The sequence below is a fragment of the Phytophthora cinnamomi genome, assembly GCF_018691715.1.
Source record: "Phytophthora cinnamomi strain GKB4 chromosome Unknown Contig0, whole genome shotgun sequence".
In the NCBI taxonomy this organism is placed as follows: Eukaryota; Oomycota; class Peronosporomycetes; order Peronosporales; family Peronosporaceae; genus Phytophthora; species Phytophthora cinnamomi.
The window spans coordinates 3,093,983-3,111,711 of NW_027150933.1; the positions used below are offsets into that span (position 1 = coordinate 3,093,983).

Consider the following 17,729-nt stretch of genomic DNA (forward strand, 5'->3'; position numbering starts at 1 on the left):
CTTCCGACAATGTCTTTAAGCCCCAACGAAGTCACAGAGGCTCGACCCGGAGCTCTGTTTCCGTCAATTACTGCCAACCACTTGCAGTAGCCAGTGTCCCGAAGGAAGCAACTGGTGCAATTCCGTTCGGCGCTTGTTCGAGCCCGCCTCGGAGCACTAGAGACTCCTACTACTAGACCCGTAACGGCCACCGACGCAGATGTTACACTCGGTTGCGCACTGCTACTTTGCAAGTGACAGCCGAGGCGACAAGCGGTGGGTTGAGGTGGGTGCCGTGAATGGACACGCGGAAGTGATTGGGCCAAATGCACCAATGGGATATTGACACGAAGTGACGTGTGACAATGTGCGTCTCCACTCCTCCCCCAGAAAAGAAAAGGAGAGGGCACGACGAAAATGACGGTCTCGTCAGCGACGAGTCGAACGGTACGGCGGAAGAGGTCACGCACGCGGCGTATCCGGAGGAGCTGAAGGGCGAGATGTACGCACGCGGCGCACCGGAGGGACTGAGGCGGGAAGGTCTGCGCGCGCAACGACAACGCGCAACGGACGAGGCGGGACGAGCGTGCACAACGGCGACGCGTGACGGAACTGGAACTGGAACGGGGCTGGAACTGGAACTGGGACTGAAGCGCGCGTCGGCTTCGCCAGTGCTACCAAGTGAAAGGCTTTTGGTTGTGCTTGTTGCTTTGAAGGAAAATTGGAAACTGAATTGATGTGGTTATCTCTGTGTTCTGTGCTATCCATTTACCCAAGGGCGCCCTCGTGGCGCGCAGTCTGAAACATGCATTGGTTGGCTGTGGCTTGCTGGAGCCAACGGTTGCGCAACCTGGTAAGTGTGCAGGCGGCGACCGTGCGCGGACTCAACTGATGATGTGGTGTTGCTTCTGCTCTTGCACGTGCAGATCATTACAGTCGTCGTCTTCAGCAGCAAGAACGGGTTGCCGAACAGCATGCTCGCCAGTGGGTTAAACGCCAAATTGAGGAGTTCACGATGGCGTATCAGCACGACCAGCTTGCTGCGGAGAAGACTAGAAAGCAAATGGAGTGTCTAGCTCGTAAGAGGATGGAACAGCAACGCCAACTTGATCAGCTGCGTCTAGCTGTGGAGGGAGGTGAGCACGTGATGGCAGCATCAGAAGAGCGACAGCTAAAACGTATTGCTGGCTACGGTCTGTAAAGTATGTTTAAGATCGTACTCCGGTCTTCACACAACAGCTTTACGAAGCCAGCCATAGCGGTGATGAAACGGGCCTTTGCCCGTTGCTCCCCAAAAACCTTGAGCACCTGCTAGATAGCTATCTTCCTGACCGCTACACAGAATTTACACCAGAGCATCAAGCTGATGTAGAACAGTCGTACGGCTTCAAGAGGCTGACGATGACGATGATAGACGAACTGGTAGCTAGATACAATAGTGCAGATGACTCCGACACTGGTGTTGCTACGAGCAACATCGCGAGTGAGGCAGAGTACCAGTTTTAAATACCATATGGTGCAGATGATGACAAAGTATCCATCCCTGCGTTTTTTAAATGGATGAGTTTTGTCTCGAGTATGCATTAGTTTTGTCCTTGGTATGCAGGTATTTTGTCATTTGACGGTACTGTATAGCCCGCTGTGCATTCCGACATCAAGCGCGGTATCGGAACGCAATTTCTCCACTGCGGGAACCGTAATGTGTAAATCGCGAAGTTCCCTCAAGCCATCGATGCTAGATGATATTCTCGTAGTGAGATCTAATCGCGACAATATATTGCACGCTTTGTCAGAATGGCTCTGTTTGTAGTATTAAGAATATAATGGGCAGGATAGGTGTGGGTACCCGAAATGCGCTGTCGGGCGGATGCGGGTACCCGAGGTGAACCAAGGAGTGCGATCGGGCGGGGCGGGTAACCCGAAAATCACCATTTGCGAGCTCTGGTACCTAGCTGCCCATGCACTAACAGTTCACTTCGAATCGTAGTCTACGATTTCGTAGGCTTCGAGCACGACGTGGAGACGTCGTGAAAGGCCTTCTATTTGGGGGTTATTTCTGCTGTAATGCAGTGTGTAGGAGCAACCAATGTGTCCGTCCGTCGGGTATTTTTGTTATTTTTGCCGCTCTGGAGCCTTTGCAATGTAGCGCTGCGTAGGGTTACTGTAACTTTAGCGGTAAAATGTATACGATTGTGTTGTGTGGGACTTGGTGAGGAATTTAGCTGATGCGAGTGCACGACGTGGAGACTCCACGGTGGAGTTGGTGTGAAAGTGGTGTACGCCACGCGCCAAAGCATGGACGATCATGTATCAAGCAGCTTCAACCTGGACGGCGTTGATTGCACGCGGCTGAGGTCGACGATGGCGCGTGGTTGCCCTCGCCGTGCTGCAGTCACTGCCAGCAAAGCAACAGAGTTGGACGCACAATGCCGACATACACTCGAGCGCAATGCTGCGGTTTGCGATTACCAAGGCGACACGCTTCCCATTAAATTTTAACACCCGAGGGTGCTGAAGGCCAGACTCGGCACTCTCTGCTACCTGCCTGGCTGCCTAAGAGCTCGCAACTCAGAACCGCTCGCCCCCTACGTGCCGTTCGTTAGTTCGGCGCGGGAGTGTCGATCGGTTCTAGACCCCTCGGCCCTCTCCAACAGCAGCGGACTTGCGCCCGCCGGGGGAAAACATGATCTTGGTCATTGCAGTGCTTCAAGCCTCAACAGAGGCAACAGCCTACGTGTACCTGCAGCCTTCGGGCCTTGCACCAGAACGGTCGAGTCGACATGGCGTCCTTCCAGCGAGATGCGTCCACGAGGCGTCGCCACAAGAATATCACAAGAACAGTGTTTTCGGCCAATGAGTTCGCATCTCTCCAGCCAATCGCTGCACGAAGCCCGTCTAATCGGATCCGTTCCGCCGGGAAGCGCACAGCCGGGCCGCCACGAAGGTCGCTTGCTCATTTTTTCTGCTTGGTCGCGCCAGCTGTTGGCGCTCGCATCTCTTCAGGATGCCAGGCAGTCTGCAACCTGCGCGCTACTACCGACCCCGGCCCGCCCTCGACACCAATGGCCCGAGCTTCCCGCCGCCTCCCACCCGCTTCGCCGCCGCTGCTCGCGTCCGTGGCCTTCGTCTGCCGGCAGTGGCCGCGCGTCGAGGCGCTGGAGCACGTGACGCGCGAGCTGGACGCGCTGCTGGACTGCTCGCAGCTGTGGACGCTGGCCCGCGCGGGCGCGGCCGGCCTGGAGCACCTGGTGACGCGCATCGCCGCCCGGGACGCGCAGGCCATGTGCCAAATGGACAGGCTGCAGCGCCAGGCGCTAGCCACGACGGCCATGGCGGCGGCCGCGGCCAACGGCCACGTCGCCGTGCTGCGTCTGCTGGCCGAGATGTTCCCGCGCGCGCGCGTGACCAAGGCCGTGGAGGCCGCGGCCCGCAACGGCCACGTGGACGTGCTGCAGTGGCTGCGTGAGCTGGAGCAGCGCGAGGCGCTGGACGTGTGCTGGGGAGCCCGGGAGATGCTGGTCGCCGTCCGCGGCGGCCACCTGCACGTGGCGCGCTGGCTGCATAGACACACCACACCGCCGGAACACCAGTTCTTGATCGACGAGGCCGCGCGCAACGGAGACCTGGCCATGATCCGGTGGCTGCACGGCGTTGGCGCGCCCGACGAGTGCACGGTGAACGCGGTGGCCCACGCGGCCGAGAACGGCCACCTGGAGACGCTGCAGTGGCTGGCGGAGCACTGCTTCCACGGGGAGTGCCCGTCGATCCGCATGGACCAGGCGGCCGCGAACGGCCACCTCGAGGTCATCCGCTGGCTGCACGAGCACGACTCGCGATGCACGACGAGCGCCATGGGCATGGCGGCCGCGAACGGCCACCTGGAGACGGTTAAGTGGCTGCACGCGAACCGCAGCGAAGGCTGCGAGCGCGCGGCGATGGACCAGGCCGCGGTGAACGGCCACTTGGACGTGGTGCAGTGGCTGCACGCCAACCGGGCGGAAGGGTGCACGACAATCGCGATGAACGGCGCCGCCCGCAGAGGCTTCCTCGACGTCGTCAAGTGGTTACACGCGAACCGCACCGAGGGGTGCACGACCAAGGCCATGGACAACTCCGCTATGAACGGCCACCTGGACATCGTGCAGTGGCTTCACGAGCACAGGCCCGAAGGCTGCACGACTGCTGCCATGGACCAAGCTGCCGCGAACGGGCACCTGGAGACGGTCAAGTGGATACATGAACACCGCTCGGAGGGCTGCACGACTGATGCGATGGACGACGCAGCGTTGAACGGCCACCTGGACATGGTGCGGTGGTTGCACGAGAACAGGGAGGAGGGCTGCACCACCACGGCGATGGATAACGCTGCCGCGTTTGGACACATGGACGTTGTGCGGTGGTTGCACGACAACCGCGAGGAGGGCTGCACGACCGACGCTATGGACCGCGCTGCACGACAAGGCAAGTTCGAGATGATCAAGTGGCTTCACGTGCACCGCAACGAAGGCTGCAGCCTGTTCGCCATGAACAACGCGGCAGGCGCAGGGCGACTCGATATCTTGCAATGGCTGCACTCGAACTACGGGGTGGGATGCAACAACCGCGCGATGGAGGCAGCCGCGTTCGGCGGGCACTTTGACATCCTAGACTTCCTCCACCGCGAGGGGCTTGCTTCATGCACAGCCGATGTGTCCATCAAGGCGGTGGCCGAGGGCCACTTGGAAATCCTGGAGTGGCTCTTCGAGCACTACCCGGAGCCGATCCCGTCGGCGCGCCTGCTGCGCATCGCAAAGCGCCACGACCTCTATTGCGTCGACTGGCTTGTGCGGACAGGGAAGGCCGTCGACCATGATATGTGGTAGATAAACGGCGCGTGTGTGGTCGTCAATAACTATATAGTATGAAACTATGAGCGTGCTTGTCTTTTAACAAAACAAGGCTTTCGTGCTGAAGAGAATATCGGTGAACAAGGTAGTCATTCTGAACAAACGTTACTTCAGAACTCGACTGCAGTGTTACTCCTTAACTTAGCGCAATACTCCCAAACTTATACGGGCAAAACGATGCGCACTTTTCCGCGTACTGATCCTTCCCGGGCACCTTGAAGCCATTCCGACAAGTCGCGGGCCATGGGGAACAAGGCGAGCCGCTCGACGTCGGCGTCGCAGCTGGCGCTGGAGGCGCTGCTGGCGCGGCCCAGCGCGCTGCAGAGCTCCATGTTCGCGCTGCACGCGACGGCCCACCACGGCGTGCCCAGCAACGCGCGCGCGCTGGCCTTCTGCGGGCCGCAGGGGCTGCTGGCCGTGGGCACGGCCGCGGGGGCCGTCAAGCTCTACGGCGGCCACGGGCTGGAGGTGCTGCTGGCCGCGCCAGTGTCGGCCACGCACCTGGCCGTGGGCGTGACCCACCTACGCTTCACGGCCCGCCAGCGGCTGGTCGTGGGCTACTCGGACAGCTCGCTGCGCGTGTTCGACCTGGCCGACTGCTCGGCGCCGCTGAGCTGCGTGGCCGACAGCTGGACCACGAGCGCCGTGACGGGCCTCGAGCCCTTCCGCTACGCCGACCTGCCCTTCTTCTTCGTGGCCACGGACGACGGCCACGTGCACGTGGTGCACGAGGAGACGGGCCGCGTCAGCACATACTGCATCCGGCCGCAGGAGCTGGCGGCCGAGGGCGTGACGGCCATGGCCGCGCACCCGCGCGACAGCAACCTGCTGCTGCTGGCCTTCGACACGAGTCCGGCCGTGCTGCTCTGGGACCTGGCCAGGCGCAAGGTGCTGCGCGAGTTCACGCCCTCGGGCAAGGCGCACAAGCTGGCGTCGCTGTCGCCCGAGACCTCGGGCGGCGAGGAGGCGGGCGGCGCCTGCAACTCGCCGCAGTCGCTGGCCTGGCACTCGAGCGGCAAACGCTTCGTGGCCGGCTACAAGTACGGCGGCTTCGCCGTCTTCCGCGCCGACAAGGCGCACGGCCTGTACCGCCACGTTGGCCAGGGAGACCAGGGCCTGGCCACCGTGAAGCAGATCAAGTGGGTCTGCGCACCGCCCTCGTCCAGACACGCCGCGCTCCCGGGCGCAATTATTTTCGCTGGCGGGCGCGCCGAGTCGGAGCTGCTGACGGTGGTTTACCCGCCTAGTGACGGACGCAGCAGCGACGATGCGCTGGTGGACCTGTTCAAGGCGGAGAAGTTGACGTGGCTGGTGGCCACGATCGAGTCCGCGAACCACGCGGAAATCGCGGCTTTCGAGGCGGCACAAGATCAAGTGGACTACTGCGCGAAAATGGCGCCGCTGTCGCTGATTTTGCTGTCCGGAAACCCGCTAGACGGCTGCTTGCCGACTGTAAGCGTCCAATGCCTGCCTTGCTTCGTCAAGCTGTGTGACGGCGACAAGGAGGAGTGGGAGTGGCGAATGGATCGCCTCCCAGAACCAGCGATTATTCCGCCGCTGTTGCAGCTTAGTCCGCTCAAGACGTTTGCCGTTGTGAACCTTTCTCACGCTGATAATTCGCTTCAGGATGACTTGCTGTCAACGTGGAACCAAGAGAAATACGACTCCATATTCCGCTTATGCGAGAGCGGAGACTTCGAATGGCCTATCAATGGCGGGAGCGTGCTGGAACCGATGCTAACGGGATTTCTCGCGACAAGTGGTGCTCTTGACGCTGGAACTGGGATTGCTCCGAACAGCATGCTGCTGGTAACGGGCCATGCCAATGGGTGTGTGCTGTTTTGGGAAGCGCGGACAGCGGGCGATCGCGCCAGCAAAGGTGCTATCCGCCTCCTTCACGTCGTGGATACACCACTACAAATGTCTCCGCCTCCAGTAAACTCGGAGATTACGTGCTTAACATTTTGTGCTGACTCTCGCACTTTAATTGTTGGCTTCGCTTCTGGTGAAATCGTGGTACTGGAATTTGACCGACTAAAACAGCGGGACCTAGCTGTTACTGGTGAAAGTGAAGGCAGAGTATTTGACCCGGAGCAAAAGCCCGACCCAGGAATTCCCACCAGTGACCCGCCACTACAAGGAACAGGACAAGAAGAGGCCGTTGGATTCCGCACGCTGTTTTCTCTTCATGTGCACACTGAGGCCATTTCGAAATTGGTGTTATCGTCCTCATATGGATACGTTGCTATTGCAGATGCAGTAGGCATGGTATCGCTGGTTGATCTAAAGACGCAAGTTTTTCAGCTATTGGTCTGTGACATTGCTCCTGCATCTGACGAGCCAATGTCCGTTGATTCGCTGCTGCTAAGTGAGCTTGTACAAACGACCGAAATCCCTGGTAGTGGGTCATCACCACCCTCATCACTACCTGGAGCCAGAGGAAAAGGCTCCCCTGGTAAACCAAGTATTTCTGGTTCCGATGGGCAGCGTCAAAACGTGATTCAGCACCGCGAAGTCATCCCTGTGCTCTTCGTTGGACGTGGTAGCGGAAAACTGGAAATGTATCACGTGCAATCCGCTACGAAAATGGGAGAAACGCTCGTAGATCCGGATAAATCTACGAGTTTGTCGTCTATTATCATGGTGGACGGCGATGGCAAGCGCATCGAGATTCCTGGGCGCAAATGGATCGAACAGAACAGACAACAAAGTGGTGATAAGGGTGGAGTAGCTCCAACTGATCCAGTCGTTTCGCCGGACATGATCGAACCAAAGCTGACGCAAGACGGAGAGACTGGTGTGGTGAGTGTCGACTTTGAGTTCACTCAGCAACTTGTACTCGCGACCATAAATGCGCAGTCGGCTATAACTTCTGAAGCTCGAATGTGGGAACGAAGTAATATCATCCAGGTTACAGTCCCTTCAGGGTCGCTGGGATTGCATCTATTCATGGAGATAGAGCAGCACGCAGTGGTGAAGGGGTTCGCTGAAGACAACAGCACGGCTGCTTTGCTTTCAGACAATGGAGTCCGGGCTGGCCATACACTTACCGCGATTAATGGCGTGGAAGTCGTATCGCTCAACCGAGACTCCGTGTGTAGCATACTCGAGCAGCTCCGGGAACGCGAGAAGGTGCTTGTTTTCGCTGAGGGTTTTGATGCTCTGGGATCCAACGAGATCGGAGTTTCCGACGGTCTAGTTGTCGACACAAAAAACATCGCGGAGATGGAAAGACCGCGATTCTTAGTGTGTACGTGTGGTAAGACAATCCATGTCGTTCTCGCGACAGTCCCTCGAGCTGCAGAAATGGCGATGGGTCCTAAGGAAATCCCAGCGGAGCCTCTCGCAAGTGTTGAATTGCGCGGTCCAGTTCTTGTCACTTCGATTGTTCGCGTCCCGGTTGGTGAAGGCGTTGAGAACTGCCTTGCTATCATCGACCAGAGCAACCGTGTGTACATCCTCTCGCTACTCACCTTAAAGCCTGTGTGGGAGGCAGAATGCAACGACTTCGGCTTCGGACTCGGACACAGCGGCCTAGTGGACGGGGTGTTGGCAGACATTTCGTACGGTGGGGAGCTTGTAGTGGCTAACGCTTTCGGCGAGATAGAGCGTTTCTCACTATTCGCCGAGGCGACAGCAATGGAAAGTGCTATGCTCGAACGTATGTCTATCAAGACCCGACTACATCTCGCTGAGCGATCTGCCATATTTGACCAAGCAGGATCTCCCTCAGCGACCGATAGCGGCAAAAAGCGGGGTATCGCAGCGGATGCTGGCAAGATGTTCAAGAAGCTGGTTCTCAGCGTCACCCAAGAGGCTACAGATTTGAACAAGGTGTTCCAGTTTTCTACCGAGGACGACGAGCGGAAGCGGCTGATGGGAGATCGATCTCCTGCCAAAGATGCTGCAGCTGCTGAAAGCGCCACCGCTAAGACTGAGACAGGGCTAAACGCCACGAAGGACGCGCTCATGCAGGCGCAGCAGGTATGCCGTGACCTGTGTGCCGTTATCAAACGCTGTGCCGAGGCTGACATTGTTCTTGCGTTAATTGTGTGTAGCGGCTCGCGGAGCGCGGTGAAAAGCTGAATGATCTGGGACTCAAGACCGAGCAAATGAAGAAGACGTCGGAGGACTTTTATCAGACGATGAAAGCGTTCAACGAGAAGAACGCCAACAAAAAGTGGTATGAATTTTAACGAAAAGGTGTGCAGGCAGGGGGAACTAACTGTACATCTAACAAGTTGCATATATTGGCTTGAGAGTTTCCAAGCTGTGCAGCCATCGAGTTTGTTAGTCGTACTTGATCCAAACGAGCGTAAGCCCTTGGGGCGGCGCTCCCTGTCCTGCTTTTCCTCGGTTCTTGGCTGCCAGGATCTTCGGGATGTCATCGGGGCTCAGCCTGCCCAGGCCGACATCCACGATCGTGCCAACTAAGTTGCGCACCATCTTGTACCTGAATCGGTTGCCCTCGAACACGAGACGTATCCTGGTGGCCACGTCCCCTTCGTACTGGGCGTATCCTCCATCCCCCAGCCTCTCAGCATGGAGCTCAATAGCTGAAACCGTGCAGACGTTGCCTCGGTCTCCGTCCGCGGCCTTCTGGGGCGTGAAGGAAGAGAAGTCTTTGGTCGTGGGCGGCGCCATCAGCAGGTCCACTGCCTCCTGCATCTTGGCCACGTCCAGCGGCTTGCGCACGTGCCACACGTTGCGCCGGTCGGCCACAGGCCGCAGCCCGCTGGCCACGAGCTCGTACTCGTAGCGTTTGGCCTTGGCGTCGGCGCACGGGTCGAAGGCGGCCTCGGCCTCCGCCATGGTGGCCAGGCTGCGACACAGCACGTCCTTGGGCAGTCGCGTGTTGAGCGCGTCGCGGAACACGCGGTCCGACTCGCAGCAGCGACTCATGAACACAACCACCTGGCCGCGCGCGTGCACGCCCGTGTCGGTGCGCGAAGCGAAGCGCAGTCTGGGCAGCGTCAACTCGCCCGTGGTGCGCCTCAGGGCGTCCTCGATGGCCTCCTGCACGGTGCGCATGGCCCCGGGCTGGTCCTGCGCCTGAAAGCCGCAGAAGTCGGCCCCGTCGTACTCGACCACGCAGCGACGACGCACCCACGGGCCGGCGGCGTCCACGCGCAGGAAGGCGCTGGCCGGCATGTTGAGCCGCCGCCCACCACTCGTGCCCCTGCTCATCATGCTGGTCAAGCACCGAAATGGCTACAGCGTGTCAACGCGTGGCCAATCAGCGAGCGTGTCCCTTCGAGCAGGAGAGCACAGTCTTGTCGAACGCGACAAAAGTTGCATCGATGCTGGTGACGCTGAGATCGGCTGTGGGATTGGTTAAGGCTGCGCGCTCGTCGCCATCAATTCATTTGCGAAAAGGACGAATGGGAAGCAAGCGGTGCGAGGATGACGAAAGGAAGCGACCTCCTGGTAGTTTGCGTGTGTGCGAACGCTCATTTACTTTTTTTTGTTAGTACGAGGAATTGTGCTTGCGGGGCCAACGGAGGCGAGGTCGCGTAACCGCAGAAAACCTGCGCGGGTGCACCGAAGCAGGGCCGCGCGGTATGTGCGGAGGCGGATCCAGTGCCGAGCATTCCAGCGAACCGCTCACTACACATTCCAGGACAGATTAACTTTATAACCCGAGCGAAGGGCGGCTGGTAACCATTTCTGTGGTACTGCGTGTGCTAAACATTTTTATTTTGTTGTGAAGTACTGTTGATAATACCGTAGAAGAAGGGAAGTATGCTTTGGTAAAGCATACTAAGATAGATGTAAGAATGAGCAGGAATGAAATCTAAGGGCCATGTAGCCAGGGGATAAATGTTACCCAAACTTATCTAGTTGCTTCGTTACTAAACATATTAAGCAAACTTTTAGCAGTACTAAGTAAAAGCTTATAGCGTGCAAAGATTCCAAGGCAAAGGCTGCCGCTTTCGCTGAGGCCCAATAGTCTGCAAGGATTTGGCCACCATGTTGGTGGCGGTCGTTACCGGCAGGGCAACTTGCGCTCGCTCGCAGTGTGGCTGTTTTCAATATCAAGCCTTGCGATACTGTTAACAGTTGAAGCGTTTGGCGATGACCCGGGTCACCGCAAACAAAGTGAAGCAAATTTGGATGAATTATTTTATCCAGGTCAGACTTGCAGCTACCATATCTCCATTTGACAGAACTATGGCAGACCCCCCTGAAGTGCGGCTTCAACGACAGCCGGAGCTGAAATTGAGATGAAATCGTTATCTCTGACGTTTTTCTCGATTTCAGCGAAAGACCCAACCTACTACCCAGCTCTACCAGTCTCCATCCGACAAAACAACCTCTGCAGAAAAAAAAACGATACTGTTGAATCTGGAGAGAAGAAAAAAGTTGCTGTAGGTGCGTCGGCTACGAATAAGAAGAAACCAGTAGGAAGACCAAAGCAGAAAGGAAGTGTACACCAAGAACTCGTCGAAACTGTCGTTCTTCAAGCCGTTGCGCACAGGTACGACAACACCATTCTGCATCTGCTGATCGTAAAAAGCACTGAAGCGACTCAGCCAAGCAGACAACCACAGCAACCAACTCGTCCACCGCGGGACTGATGAAAAGAGTCGGCTTAGTCCGTGTTGCACTTTGAGAAATCCCGCGAGGAATTTGCCGCCGAGGAGAAGCCTTCGAGGTCGATCTGCGTAGTTGATAGTAAATTGGAAAGTAAATTTGAGTTAGCCTTGCTAGTCCTCCTCACTACTCAGCTTAGCTTACATGCAAGCCTGACGCTTCACACTCCTGCTGCTGGCGCGATCACCGGCCAGGCCTTCATCCAGCCTGAGCGACTGCGCTTGTTCGGTTGTACCAGTCCTCGCCACTTGATTTGTGCTAGCGTCATCTTCAGTAACATCACGGTGACTGCCACGAAAGCAGTCCGTCTCGATACTTGATTCCATCGTCAAGTCCGAGACCACACAATTACCACCCAGAACTCCGCCAAGAGCTGGTTAGGTTTTGCAAAGTGCAACAGTCCGCACTCTGCTTAGTGAGGATACCTACGTAATTTCATCTGAATAATTATGCATCTGAATAGGATTTGCGAGCCTGGGTTGTTTTGGTGAGTCACCAATGGTGACCCGGGTTGCCGCAGTTGTTGTCAGACTGTTAAAAAGTGTCTAGTGGAATTTACGTTCAATTGTGGTTCTGTCTCAGGAGACTGTGCGCGTATCCGCTGCCAAGCACCAACAGAGCCCAGCTACGTACATGTAGTAACGGCGTGGGCTACATGTACTGTCACGGGTATACCCGTCGCGAGTCGGCGAGTCGCGCTCAGCGCGATTTTGGGCACAGCCAGCCGTGTAAATCGCAATCAAATAAAAAAAAATCATGTACATGTACAGCAACGACGACGCTTTTTAAGGCTCGAGCTGGCAACGAACGACGGGCTTACCACTACATCACTGTACGTGTAGTTCGTTGGGTAGGACACCTCCAGGGCGAGGTACCGCTTCGTGTTGAGTCGTAGGTGTTCGGAAATATCCAACCGTTTTTCCGTGTGTACAGAAACGTCCTCTTGTTGCTCGTTCGTTGTCCTGATTGATAGGGTTATACTTGTGCTCACTATAGACCCCTGGTTTCAAATCCTGCAGTCGGAACAGATCTTTCCGAATATGTCTGTACTGTATCCTGTTTCTTTGGAGACCAACCGTTGTCGTTGGCGATTCATGTCTTCCCTGCAACCCAATTCAGTCGGGCGTCTCCTTCTTCGCCAACTGTGGCGAATTGATTCTGGAGCCCTGCTCTATCAGTAGCTCAGCAGGCGAGTTGTAAGTCGGACTATGATCGATTGATATCGCGTCGCTCGCTCGAGTCCAAGATCGAGCCTTCAGCCGCGGCTCGCTTGGCTGGGCACCATTTCAACGTCTGCGCTACTACATCTATTCGCCTTGCTCACGATATCGACAAGTCGAGATATGATGTCGTGATGAGAACGGTATCCGTCTCGCTAGAATACACGTAATACTCGGTCGTACCTATGTTAATATAACATATTATGTTATTATATATGAGGCACTTATATCGGTACAGCAGATTCCCACCGAGCTTTCGAAGACTCATCAACGGTTGTCAGCAGTGGTTTTACTTCAGTAGAAGGGATTTGTCATCGATTTGGATCGGTCAGATCCGAGTCATAAAAGTGACTAGAACATCTAATCTAAAGTCGTGACGTCTCCACGACAGCCAAGCATTGTCTTTGTGCATGTAGTCCTCGGGCAGATTCGCCAAAACTCTGGCCCAGGCCCATGTAGGTACAGTAGTATTATACTTGTAGCTTAACCACCCTTCTTACCACTGCATTATTGCCGCCGTGGTGTTCAGCTTGTTTGTCCGATTTCGTCGAGATGTGAGCCTGTCATCAATCCAAGGACAACACTAAAGTTACGTGACTTGTCAGAACGAATCTCCGTGGTGTGTCACGTGGTTTGAGCTTAGCACACCACGAGCAGATGTAAACAGCCAAGCCCTTGTGCATGCATAACGTTTTACTCGGCAGATTTTCAGTGCCACGAGAAAGCAACGACACACGTTTCGAGTTGCACACTAATTCAGCAGTATCGTGCCTGTTAATTGTCGTCACCATGATCTCAAATTGACCTTGAATCCACACAAAACTGTGTTTGGTGCTGGAAAAACGTGGAGATATCGTAGCGTGAATTCATCTCATAAGTGAGTTATTGAATTGGTGGACACAGGATCCTTGCGGACTACAAGGATCCAGGGCGTGACTACAAGCTGTAGTCACGCTCGTCAGAAACGAGCCTGGAACATCTAAACATTATAAGCAACGGATCCCTTACCGCGATCTTATGTAATTGTGGGTGCGTCAACACTTCTTGATTGTGCCAGTCCGGGATAGTCATGCTGAGGAGTACAGTCGTGCACCTCTAATTCGGCACCAGTGTAAACGCATATCGCGCAGTATTGCCACCTTACCTGCATGATGCCTACTCTTGTATGCCATACCTCGAACTAATTCAGTTCTGGTGGAGTACATTCATCACACACTATTTTGATCAAAGCCCCAGACTGCCAATTGCTGTGAGACGAGGGCAATACATATCCGAGGCTATTATAATACGTGTCTTGAACATTTCCCGCACCCCTGACCACATGGGCTGCAAACAATGCTTGCGTGATTACTCTCACGGCAAGCGGGCGTGGTATATCTATCACCTGTAATTTGGTACTCACTTGCCAACTATCCCCTCAATCTAAATTCATCGGACGACGCTACGTAGAGATGGAAGATTTCGAATCCGAGGGTCTGCCTATGCTGCTGCAACACTTGGACGACATATACGACAGTCTCAGCTCCGGCGAGTCGGACGATCCTTGCCAGCTCGAGAGGGACGTTGCCCTGGTTAAAGCACAATCTGAAAAGCTACCACTTCAAGTCATCGGGGATCCTTGGCAAACGAGATTGACCTATAAAAGGAAAACTCGCAAGGAAATTTTGGGCCCACTTCCGTACTCCACCGAGCTCCAGCGTCGCAAGAAGGCGGAGATCCACGCACTCAGGCTGGAGGCCCATCAATTGAGCACCAGACTGGCACATATCGTGAAAAAAAGCGATGAAAGCAGAGCCGAGGAGGCAACCAAAGAGCTACCAGAGGTGCAGCAGCGTCGACGCCTATGGTATAGCCGAGCAATGGACGAATGTGAAGCACGATCCTCTGCAGAGCACACGAATAAAGAGCTGAAAGCCGTTCTACTGCAGAATTTCAAGGCGTTTCGCTCTATTCGGAAAGAGCTGAAAGGCAAGAACGTGTTGAAGGTGAGCTTTCTTCTACCGATAGTGTTCGTCCGTACCCCGGTACTGATCTGTTTGCTGTTTTCTCAGGGGCTGGAGTTTGTTGACCAGCCGTCACCGACGGTACACCATCCACTTTGCCAGTTTGACTCCCGCAGGTCTATATTCGAGGAACTCTCCAGTATTCTGGACACCTTGTACCTCGGTTCGGATGTGCTATTACCGCCCAGTACCGACAACATCTCTGTTCGTTGTCAGCGCAAACTCCGTGAAGCGGGAGAGCACTTCATGGAGATAACTTCAAACACTCCGCTTGCGTGTCCAGTACACGAAGCTGGACAGTTTTTGTGGAACTTTATCACGGAGGGAGGCGACACGGACAACGAGAACTCACTCATCATTGTACGTTATATTGACAGCTACGTCGTTATGGTCTGAGTACTTACTTTCATGTATCGATGTGATGTAGGCTGGAGCAAGACCCGCCGAGGACTGTGATACGACTCGCGAAAGGCGCTTCAAAATGCAAGTTTTCGTTCGAGACACCAAGAATGTGCTTCGGTGCGTCGAGGTTATCCGAATGTTCCGCAAATACACCGACGAAAATCGATTTGTGGTGGTTGGAACGACCCGATGGCTGCTGCCCACGGAAGAGCTCGAGCTCGAGGATACATACTGGACAGTCATATCGCCATCGTCTACCACAAACCCCACGTACTCTTCCGGGGTTCAGTCCTACTACCAGTTGCAAGTGATCAGTGCAGGAACTATGCCGGAAAACGAGAAGGATGTGCTCACGCACTACATCGGAAATATGGCGCGCTGTGATGCGCAATCGATGCAGGGAGCGCTTCTAAGCACAGTGGGGCTCTCTTGAAACACTGGTAAGTGAATCGCTACTGGTGCTAGTGCCACCTAGTTTATTATAATTTATTTTTTTAGTTTAAAAAACATATAACAAACAAGGGCTATATGATATTATCAACCTATCATAGCGAGTAAAGAGGATTTTTAATATTTTTGGAAGTATTTCAACATCAAGATTAAAATGACCAAATCATTTATTTTGTGAAGTACGGTATGGTAAGCGCACTGTTCAGTAAAATCTCACAAGCTGCTGTTGACCTATAATCGAGCAGCATATAAATTACATCCAATGATCTCATAAAGACCTGTGCTTGCGAGAAACGACAGGAATTAACTAGGAAAATATCTTCTGAGCGCATACTATCGAGAACACGAGGAACGACGACGTGGAGGCTCACGGATTAATAAATAGTAGGCATTGAACTATACAGTACCAAGACGTATAGTTTCGAAGTAAACAGTTAGTGTCCAGTGTACTCCACTAACATGTTAGTGGAGTACACTATAGGTAATACCCGTCTCTAGCTTGGACACTCCACGTGTTGGGATGTAAGTTCAGGTGATGCAAGCATTCGCAGTTTGTCTGTGCAAAAAGAAGAGCTGGTGTAATACATATCGGCACTAAATCTTTGACCAGATCACGCCAATAGAATCGATCTCGTCGCCTTGTCGACCATAAAATCCACCTACTTGATACTCTTCTGGCGCTGTGACGGTTTGCTTGTCATCTGCGTCGTCCCTCCGGAGACAGAGTTCCCTGTATAGGTCTTAAACCCCAAAGAGAAAATGCGCGTGCGGTCTTTGTGTTTCCCCCAATGCGCCTCTATCGACGTGGTGTATTCCCTGGAGCCAAGAGCAGATCAAGTTCACCACCCTGACGACCATAATACCCACCCAACTGAAAGCCTTCTGGCGCAGTTATCGTCATCTTATCATTTGTCGTGGATCTACCGGACACTCTTCTTCCTGCACTTGTTTCAAAACACTGATGGAAAATCCGCGTGTAGCCTCTTTGCGCTTCCACCAGTGAGCCTCCATCGACGTAATGCACTCGCCAGGACCGAGAGCAAGGGTGGCAACATGCCCACCAGAGCCATCATGAGCGAAAGTTTGCTCTGTCAGGCTCGAGACTTGGAGTTCAATTCCATGGCACCTCTCTCCGAAGCGAAGCGTAATTGACCCGATGTCTTGTCCAGCAACCAGCGATCCAATATCCGAAATGCGCATGCCATGTGGACCACCAGCCGTCTTACCAAAGCGCACGTCAGGGTTTAGCGTCCAGGAGAATGTGGATGCAATTGGTGGATGGTCCGACAGCGGCGACCCGTTAGTGCCAAGGAAGACTGCGTTCTCGTTATTCCAGTTGACTAATTCAAGATTGATATATTTGTTGCCACGGAACATAATCTTATCGACGTACTCGCACTTATTCGTCATTGTGGCAATATTGCAGCCGGACCCCTTATCAGGAGGTGTCCCGTTGCAAACGTGCTGCACCCACGCATCGGTAAGTCTCTGACTCTCAGTGAACTCGCGAATGCTATCTTTCTCGAGCGTGTACCGGGTGTTTGTGTCACCCACGACGATCACAGCGTTCCCGGATGAATGATCCGAAATAAAGTCGCTCAACTGAGCTAGGTTGGAAGGTCTAGCCTTTAGGTCGGCTTCTATCACGCCACAAACAGAAACCCTTTCGGGGTCATTTGTCGACATTGCTGCACTAATTCCACTTGACACGCTCGAGGTTTGTCACGGAACTGAACGGGAAGTGCGACAGCGTGTTGAGACCACTCGTAGGAGTACGTTCCTCGTGCGCGTTCTCCTAGTACAGTGCACCGTGGTAATCGAAACCCTCTTGGACGTTCACGATGTCCCAGCCATCGATACGCTTGCCCATGTCCACGATGTAAGTCGATGGATCACCACTCGAGAGCAACACAGGGTATACCGGCCACGTTGTAACACAAAACACTGAAAGTGTTGTTCAGCGCCGTGGTGATGACTCCTGAACCCCGTGACTACCAGTCAAGATGCAGCGGATAAGGATAAGGGTTGTAGAATCGCGAAATCAAAAGTGATCGACCCCGCCAAAGCAGTTGAATGTGTCCTGCTATTCAGAGCATTCGCGAGGCACATAAGTGAACGATAGTGTTGTCTTTGTCGGTGTTGACGGGGCAGATGCGTTTACGTTTTTCACGAGCTATGTTACAAGTCTGACTAGA

At 54.6% G+C, this 17,729-nt stretch overlaps 5 protein-coding genes across 5 annotated transcripts; 4 read left to right on the plus strand and 1 right to left on the minus strand.

Annotated features, from left to right (window-relative positions):
• Positions 1–344: 344 nt before the first annotated feature.
• Positions 345–1,180, plus strand: IUM83_02103 (alcohol dehydrogenase; the record flags this gene model as incomplete). Its single annotated transcript, XM_067926001.1, has 3 exons — positions 345–481; positions 777–832; positions 906–1,180. The coding sequence occupies 3 exons, from the start codon at positions 345–347 to the stop codon at positions 1,178–1,180; spliced, it is 468 nt and encodes a 155-aa protein (XP_067801130.1).
• A 1,861-nt stretch (positions 1,181–3,041) lies between these two features.
• IUM83_02104 (Alpha- and gamma-adaptin-binding protein p34) lies at positions 3,042–3,576 on the plus strand (the record flags this gene model as incomplete). Its single annotated transcript, XM_067926002.1, has 2 exons — positions 3,042–3,472; positions 3,570–3,576. The coding sequence occupies 2 exons, from the start codon at positions 3,042–3,044 to the stop codon at positions 3,574–3,576; spliced, it is 438 nt and encodes a 145-aa protein (XP_067800804.1).
• Positions 3,577–5,108: 1,532 nt separating this feature from the next.
• On the plus strand, positions 5,109–9,061 carry IUM83_02105 (Syntaxin-binding protein 5; the record flags this gene model as incomplete). The annotated part of the gene is made up of 3 exons (XM_067926003.1): positions 5,109–6,674; positions 6,909–8,849; positions 8,924–9,061. 3 exons carry the CDS (start codon positions 5,109–5,111, stop codon positions 9,059–9,061), a joined length of 3,645 nt encoding a protein of 1,214 aa, XP_067800678.1.
• Positions 9,062–9,155: 94 nt separating this feature from the next.
• On the minus strand, positions 9,156–10,055 carry IUM83_02106 (tRNA pseudouridine(38-40) synthase; the record flags this gene model as incomplete). Its single annotated transcript, XM_067926004.1, has 1 exon — positions 9,156–10,055. One exon carries the CDS (start codon positions 10,053–10,055, stop codon positions 9,156–9,158), a length of 900 nt encoding a protein of 299 aa, XP_067800680.1.
• Positions 10,056–14,538: 4,483 nt separating this feature from the next.
• On the plus strand, positions 14,539–15,517 carry IUM83_02107 (uncharacterized protein; the record flags this gene model as incomplete). The annotated part of the gene is made up of 3 exons (XM_067926005.1): positions 14,539–14,664; positions 14,731–15,042; positions 15,110–15,517. 3 exons carry the CDS (start codon positions 14,539–14,541, stop codon positions 15,515–15,517), a joined length of 846 nt encoding a protein of 281 aa, XP_067801060.1.
• Between the last annotated feature and the right edge of the window lie 2,212 nt (positions 15,518–17,729).